The 7,963-nt window shown below is 65.9% G+C and overlaps 1 protein-coding gene across 1 annotated transcript; it reads left to right on the plus strand.

Moving 5' to 3' along the window:
* Positions 1 to 705: 705 nt before the first annotated feature.
* On the plus strand, positions 706 to 4,992 carry IRX4 (iroquois homeobox 4). The gene is made up of 4 exons (XM_004768384.3): positions 706 to 1,086; positions 1,820 to 1,932; positions 2,809 to 3,137; positions 3,603 to 4,992. Exons 1-4 carry the CDS (start codon positions 841 to 843, stop codon positions 4,427 to 4,429), a joined length of 1,515 nt encoding a protein of 504 aa, XP_004768441.2. The 5' UTR covers positions 706 to 840; the 3' UTR covers positions 4,430 to 4,992.
* Positions 4,993 to 7,963: the final 2,971 nt, after the last annotated feature.

Genomic DNA, 7,963 nt, shown 5'->3' on the forward strand with positions numbered 1-7,963 from the left:
CCCAGAGCCCCCTCGAGGCTCGGGAATGTGAAGCTAAAAGGCTCGCTGCGGCCGCTGCGGCTCTCTTTCCCACCGGGTTAGAAAAGTTTGCGGGGCACGTGGACGAATTAACCCGCTCTTCTGCTTCGCCCTCCCAGCGCCTAGGAGCCGGTGGCCCCGGAGCAGTGGCCGCGTCACGCCGGCCACCGCGCGCAAGACCCCGCCGGCCCCGCCCGCCGGCCCCGGGCGGCGCCCGCCATGTCCTACCCGCAGTTTGGATACCCCTATTCTTCCGCACCCCAGGTAAGGGGGCCTCACGAGGGTGCGGGAATGCAGCCTTACACACTGGTGGGTGGGCGGATGTCCAGCGACCCGGTGCCGCTTCCCAGAGAGCAGGGCCTGTGCCGCGCGCTCCGTGCACCGGCCCCGCGAAGACTAGAGGCACTGAGAGCATCTGTCCTGCGGGGGGACGCATTTCTCCGGCTTTGTTTGACCCCCAGCACGCCCCAACCCCCAGCTCTGAGGCTTCTTTGCCCCAGAGGAACCCGGGGACCCAGGAGAGATGTGGCACAGGAGGGCGTGCACAGCCTTAGAATCCGCCCCCCCACCCACACACACAGACACCCCGGGGAGGGTGCGAAAGGTCAGGGGGCTGGCCGGGCTGGGCCCCAATTCTCCAGAGGAGGCCTGGCCAAGCAGACTGGCAGCACTAAGGAATGCGCGGCCCGGTGGACAGCGGTACGCCCGAGGCCACCGGGCACGCCCTTCTGGGCCGCGTGCCGGGCAGGTGGAGGCCTAGAGCCCCAGCCTTGAGCCGGGGTGCCGGCCCTTCCTCGCGGCCCCTCTCTCCTCCAGTTCCTGATGGCCACCAACTCCCTGAGCACGTGCTGTGAGTCGGGGGGCCGCACGCTGGCCGACTCCGGGCCCGCCGCCTCGGCCCAGGCGCCTGTCTACTGCCCGGTCTACGAGAGCCGGCTGCTGGCCACCGCGCGCCACGAGCTCAACTCGGCCGCAGCGCTCGGCGTCTACGGGGGCCCCTACGGCGGCTCGCAGGGCTACGGCAACTACGTGACCTACGGCTCCGAGGCGTCCGCCTTCTACTCGCTGGTAAGGGGAGGGAATTATCCGAAACCTTCCCCCTCCCCCGCGATGCCTCGTCCCTCCCCCCGGAATTGCCAAGCCTCCTCCCTGAACTCTGGAGTCAGGGGCGCCGGTGCCCTGGACCCCAGATTGGAGGGGGCGGGACAGGCACACCTTAGCGGCTCCTTCCGCTTTGCCGCTCCTAGTCCGGCCCCGCGGCACACCTCCATCCCCCGGGTCTGGGGACCTTGCAGCTCTGGCCACATCACCGGTCCAGTGCCCCTTCGCCCCATCTGCTGCGCGCTCCCCCACAGAGCTCCGCTTCCCTCGCTCCCAGGTCTCCCTCGTCCTCTCTGAGCAGCCCCCACCACGTAGCCTCGCCGGCCTCTCCCTCCCCTGCCCTCTCCATGCCCACCCTCTTGCTCCACCCCCGCTTCTCCCCTCCCCTCCTCCCTTCGATACTCCCCGGGTCCCGCTCACCCTCCGCTCCTCCGCTGCCTCCCAGCGCCCCACCCCCTTCTCTACCCCTTTCTTCCGCCAATCTCATTCTCCTCTCTCCTACCCCCCAGTTCTGCTCATTCTCCCTCCCCCTTTGGAGGTTCCTTGCTCCCTGGGCAGGGGAGAGAGTCTGGGGACGGGATGGCTGGTGAGGCTGCCTGGGGGTCTGTGCAAAGCGTGAAGGAGCCGAGGTGTGTGGGGGGCGGGGTCGAGCTGGGTCGCCTCCCAGAAGCTGTGACCCCAGGCTCCTGGGATCCTACAGAATGGCTTCGACTCCAAGGACGGGCCTGGATCTGCGCATGCGGGCCTGGCGCCTGCAGCGGCTGCTGCCTACTACCCCTACGAGCCAGCGTTGGGCCAGTATCCCTATGACAGGTGAGGGCTGGAACCCCTCCTCACCGCACCACAGGGCCCCCTGCGCTCCATTCTGCCATCAAACTCCCCAACCCACGCCCTTGTGAAAGCTGGGGAGACAGGAGGAGGGACAGTCTCAGGGTCGGGCTCCTGCTGACCTTGGCTTAGTCCAAGTCCCACCTCCTAGGCAAGCCAAGCCCCACAGACACAAATGTGTCCCCAGCCTCCCCTTCCCGCTCCCCACGCTGTCTGCACTCCCAAAGCCCTTGCTGGACGGGGTCTTCCTGGCAGCCAAGTGTTGGTGCTTGGGCTTGAAATGACTGCCCCCCCTCCGCCCAAAAGGGGCAGCCTCTGCGGTATGTGGGACCCAGTCCACCCTCCCCTGTGGTGGGGACTGGAAGGGGGAGTCCAGTGGAACCCACTCTAAGACAGCATGACCCATCTGGGCGGGAGGAGGACAACAGTCGGAATCGTGACTGCAGGAGGTCTGCAGAAGGCCATCCGGGCGCTTTCTCCCGCGGGAACTGAAGGCCGTTCCGCCCATGGGTGTCATACCGTCGGGCTTGCACTTCTGTGAGGGGCTTTCCTGGTTTGCGGATCTAAGGAACTGAAGAAGAGAGGCCTAGGTGGAGTGAGCGAGACCTAGCCTGGCCTTGAGCGCTCCACCCTGACCCCTCTGGCTGAGCAGGAGCCCGGGGTCCCTGTAAGTGTAATAGACACAGGCAGAAAAGGCAGTGCCTGTAGGCAGTGGCAAGGGGTGGGGGCCTGGGTCCCACCCGGTCTTACCACCGTAAGCACACCCCCACGACAGGGACCGAAAGCCGGCAGGGGCCTGGCTCCGGCTGCCGGCGCAGGCAGGGGTCCCGGCCGGCACCCCATTGCCCAGCCTGTCTGCAGGTACGGGACCATGGACAGCGGCACGCGGCGCAAGAACGCCACGCGCGAGACCACCAGCACGCTCAAGGCCTGGCTGCAGGAGCACCGCAAGAACCCCTACCCCACCAAGGGCGAGAAGATCATGCTGGCCATCATCACCAAGATGACCCTCACGCAGGTGTCCACCTGGTTCGCCAACGCGCGCCGCCGCCTCAAGAAGGAGAACAAGATGACGTGGCCTCCGCGGAACAAATGCGCAGATGAGAAGCGCGCCTACGCGGAGGGCGAGGAGGAAGAAGGGGCAGAGGAGGAAGCCCGGGCGGAGCCCCTGGGGAGCACCAAGACTGAAGGTGCGAGGGGCGTGGGCGGTGCTGGTGCCGGGGCGCCGAGCTCGGGGACTCCCAGTGCCTTCTGTCAGGGATCTAGGACCTCCAAAGACATCGAACCTGGGGTAGTGAAAGCAAACTTCAAGGTCCTGCGCAGCAAATGAATGAGCTGGCCCCAGAGGCCCTGAGCCCAGGGGGCCCGCAGTGCCAACAGGGACAGGCTTAAAGAAACCCAAAACAACGTTTAAAACGTGGACACACCCACCCTAACCGGACCCCTATTGATTTGAGGAGGAAATCGCCCTTTGTTGCCACCTGGGGGATGGGGAGCGTCCGAGAGTGGGAGGTGCGGAGAACCGCTCTGGGTGCTTTTCCGAGCTCAGGGTGGGCCCTAGAAGCACGGGTGCAGAGCTAGGAAGGAAGTGCCCGGTTCTTCAGATTAGCCCCCGCCTCTGTCCCTGCACTGGCCTCTCCTTCTGTCCTGCGCAGAGCCCGGGCGCAAAGAGGAAAAGGATCTGGAGCTCACTGACCTGGAGGACTTCGACCCGCTGGAGGCGGAGCCTCCTGAGTGCGAGCTGAAACCGCCCTTCCAGCCCCTGGATGGCGGTCTGGAGCGCATCCCTGCCGCACCGGATGGTCCAAGCGTCCCGGGAAAGGAGGCCTCCAGCACCCTCCGGATGCCCCTGGCTGCCGGTGGCGGGGCCCCCCTGGACCAGGACCTAGAGAGGGCCAGGAGCTGCCTCCGGACCACAGCGGCAGGGCCAGAGCAGCAGTCCGGTGTGGGGGGCGGCTCGCAGGCTTGCGAGGCCAAGCTGGGCTTCGGGCCCGCTGGGGCAACAGCAGGCCTCGAGGCCAAGCCGCGCATCTGGTCCCTGGCTCACACGGCGACCGCCGCCGCCGCCACCACACTGAGCCAGACTGAGTTTCCATCATGCATGCTCAAGCGTCAAGGCCCGGCGGCCCCTGCGGCCACCTCCTTGGCCCCTGCCTCATCCTCGCCTGCGGCCCCGGCCCCCACTGGTGCCCTGGACAGGCACCAGGACTCCCCGGTAACCAGTCTCAGAAACTGGATGGATGGGGTCTTTCACGACCCCATCCTCAGGCACAGCACTTTGAACCAGGCCTGGGCCACTGCCAAGGGCACCCTCCTTGACCCAGGACCGATGGGACGCTCGTTGGGGGCAGGCGCCAACGTGCTGACAACACCCCTGGCGCGCGCTTTCCCGCCGGCCGCACCCCATGACGCTCCCACCTCGGGTGCAGCCAAGGAGCCGCTGGCCCTTCCGAAGGCGGGAGGCAAGCCCTTCTGCGCCTGACCGGCCCTGCCCCTGAGCAGAGGAGGAGCCCAGGCTTGGCCACAGGCCGGTGGGTCACAGACTCTTTTTTCTACCAAGTTTCCAAAGCAGGACAAGAGCATGGCAAGGTTCAGGCAGCGAACCCACCGTGGAGGAGGAGCCGAGCTCGGCCGGGTCAGGCCGCAGACCAGGGCCACCAACCCCACTCGGACATTCGCTAGTTCAGGCCATTCCCAGACTCCAGGAGCCCTGGGGCAGGGCCGCGCTGGGAGCAGAAGGGAGCCACCCTGAGGCATGAAGTTTACGAGCGAAAGTTTACATGGAGAAGACATTTCCCCTCCCAGGCGCTGTCGGTTTGCCTGTCTTCCTTTGGGTTCGAGGCTTGCCTGGGCTCCTCCTGAAGACTCATCAGCCCATGAACTTGATCGCGTCCTCCGCACACTGGCCAACAGCACTCCACCTCGTTCACACTATTGCACACTTAACGCGATAAAATTATGTTTTTTTAAAATGTATGTTCACACCAATAATTGCCTGCTTCAGAGGCTAATATAAGAAAACCAATAAACCGAGTGGTGGTGTTTGCATTGCAAAATGAACACGTTCAAACCCGGGGATTAGAGCTCTCGCCAAAGGCAAGGCTCTAATCCCGAAGGGAACGAGTGGGAGAGGGGTCTTTGGGCCAGGGTCCTCGGGGAAGTTGCTGGCTGGGCGCCAGACGCCCTGTACAGCCAGTTCTTGGAAAGAAGAGTCAGCGACGAGAGGGTCAGGACTTGTAAACTCTCCCCTGTACACCAGCCTCCGAAATTTTGAGAAAATAGGAGTCCCTCTTGCTAGATTAGAATAACTTTTAAACTTCCTCAATTCCCTGGGCCTGCGACCTGGGGAGAGCGGGGGAGGGGCCGTCCCTGCCCTGAGGCCCTCCCGCTGCGGCGTCCTTTCAGACGGTCCTTAGCGACCCGAGAGGTCCGCTGCGGGGCCCAACGCCTAAGCCCGCCTCCCCTCCCCGCAGGGACCTGCCCCAGGCCTCGAGCGTCCGCGCCGGGAAAGCCCTGGGCCACGCCCCGGTGGGAAGCGGGAGGCGGGAGCGCGTGGCAGCTGCGGGGAGGCAGCGGGGCTGGGAGTCAGGCCTCCGGCGGGGGCGAGTGGCAGCGGGCTCCCCCCTCGCCTGGGTTCCTGCGCATTGTAGACCCCGGGGTTCGCTCTGAAACACGGGCCCCCACACCCTCGGCGCCGAGCCCAGGAGCGGCCCGCTCCCCTGAACTGAAGGAAAGTCGCGGTTCCCCGGCTTCCGCCGACTCGGCGCCGCGTCCCCCCGCCCCGCAGGCGCCTGGACCCCCGCGAGGGCCCCTCGAGGGCTTCGGGCGACCGCTGCGCTCTCCGCACTCCGGGCGCGCCCTCGCCTGACCGAGCTCGGCTTCGGGTCCTGCTGGGCCTCCTTGAAGCCGCCGGAGTCCCGAGAGGGACCGATCGCCAAGTCCGCGCGCCTGCGAGGGGGCAGCGGCCAGGCGAGCGCGGCTGCAGACGCACGTCTTCTCGCGGGCGGCGGCCAGCCTCGGAGGGACACGCGAGGCGGGACCTTTTTCTGCGAGGGTCGGAGCTGGCCTGGGGCCCTGAGGGGTCCCGCGCCCCGGGGAGAGGCTCGGGGCAGGCGGGATGCGCCGGGCCTGGCGGGCGGGGCCGGGGGACGGCGCGCGGCGGGGCGAGTCGGTGCGGGGAGAGCGAAGCGCGAGCAGCCGGAAGCGGGTCGCGGGCGGGCGCCGGGCCCCCCTGAGCGCCGGGCCCCCCTGAGCGCCGGGCCCCCCTGAGTGCCGGGCCCCGGGCGCCCGGCCGGGACCGGAGCCGCAGCGCGGGGCGGAGCGGGCGGGCCGGGGCGCGGGCCTGTCCGGGCGGCGCGGTAATTGGATTGTATCCGCCCGGCGCTGTCACCGTATTGACTTTCGCTCTCTTGGATGATATTATCGGAGTCGGAAGCGCGCGGCTGATGCGCCTGTCAAAAGGCTGCGGCGAAGCCCCCGGCCTGCGAGCGAGCATCAGCCAAGATAATTTGAAGTGAAATTTTCATTTTGACAGTAAACCCCTCAATTTCTAAAGGCTCCGCGCTCCGAGAGCTCGCTGGCAGGGGGAGGCTTTGCAGAAAGCCCACGTCTTAGACTGAAAAGGGCAAAAGAACTCGAATTAGTTGTAATAGATAAAAGGGCAAAAATAAAGAGTCAAGGGTACTTGACAGTAATAGCGAAAGTGCGGTCTCGCGGGAGACGCGTGCGGCCGGGGCTGGGGCGCCAGGAATTTTAATGCGGCGGGGCCGGCCGCCGGGGCGCCCCCACCCCAGCCCCAGACAAAGCCAGACATTTGCAGCAAAAATCGGGCTTCTCTGACGCAGGCAGCGCAGCGGGCGGGGTCGGTGCTGTGCGGACCCGGGCCTGGGCCCCTGGCTGCCGGGGGGCAGGGGCGGGTGTGCGGCCCCCCTGAGTCTGGACCACCCCCTGCCACTCCGCTGCTGCCCGGGCCTTTTGCCCTGGAGACCTCACGCCCTGGGCAGGGCCTGTGCTCTGCCGGCAGACCCCGGCCAGAGCCCCGCATTGCAGGAGCCCCCAGGTCTTGGTGGCACCAACCAGAGAGATTCATTTGGCTAACCTGCAAAACTGTGTGAAATGAAGACTTCAGGCCGGCTGGGGGCGTTCAGCCACGTGCTGGGGGCTGTCACCTCCACCTCCTCCTAATCTCCGGTGGGCGGTAAACGGGAAGCCTCGCCCTCGGGGACCCTCACCCCCCCCCCCCCGGCCTCTCTGCCCTGGGGGCGCCTGCCAGGACTGGGCTGGGATGGGGCCCTGGACTGTAGGAGTTGCTGCTTCTGGGGAAAGCCCCGTGGTCGGGGGCAGGGGCCGCATTCCCTCCCCAGGAGGCTGTCAGGGAAGGAGCTGCAGGCGCCCGAGCGCGCTTTCAGCCACTCAGGCGTGGCGGATTCAAACACACCGGGAAGGGCTGAATTAACGGGCGCTCTTTACATAGAGCCCAAATAAAACTGTAATCAGCGGCGCGTTACTTTTCATTAAGCGAGTCTGACAGCGGCATATCCAGAGCCGACAGGGGAACAGGCGCGGGAAATATACGGCGCTCCCGGCCGGCCGGCCTGAGATAATTCCTTAAGCTCCATTAACAACTCTTAGCCGCGGGAAATGGGCTCCGGAAAACGTCTCCCAATCTAAAAGCTTTATCGACCCTCCACTCGCTGAGGACGCCTCCGTGCCTTTGTTTGTCTCTTCCTTTCCTCCTCCTTTTTCCAACTTAAGGGAGAGACGTCCAGCAAGGTAATGGAGTTTGACACGACACCTTCTTAACTAGAGAGAGGGGCAGGGAAGCCCGCCCTTAAATGATATTTAAAAGGCAACCAATTAAGACTTAAAGCGGCGGCCTCCGGAGACGAAGCCTGCGGCTCTTCCCGCCCCCCCACCCCCACCCGCCTCCCTGGGCCGCCGGCCTGCTCCCAGCAGATAGCCCGGTCCCTGCTCTGCCTCCACCCCTCTTCCGTCCTGCCTCCCTCTCTCCTGGCTT

The sequence above is a fragment of the Mustela putorius genome, unplaced genomic scaffold (assembly GCF_011764305.1).
Source record: "Mustela putorius furo isolate JIRA1106 unplaced genomic scaffold, ASM1176430v1.1 tig00000107_pilon_pilon_pilon, whole genome shotgun sequence".
In the NCBI taxonomy this organism is placed as follows: domain Eukaryota; kingdom Metazoa; phylum Chordata; class Mammalia; order Carnivora; family Mustelidae; genus Mustela; species Mustela putorius.

Excerpts from the sequence above, each read along its gene's own strand:
- IRX4 (XM_004768384.3), top strand. The coding sequence starts at position 841 with ATGGCCACCAACTCCCTGAGCACGTGCTGTGAGTCGGGGGGCCGCACG. Across the intron at positions 1,087-1,819 it reads CGTCCGCCTTCTACTCGCTG|AATGGCTTCGACTCCAAGGA; the intron begins GTAAGGGGAGGG and ends GGGATCCTACAG. Across the intron at positions 3,138-3,602 it reads GGGGAGCACCAAGACTGAAG|AGCCCGGGCGCAAAGAGGAA; the intron begins GTGCGAGGGGCG and ends TGTCCTGCGCAG.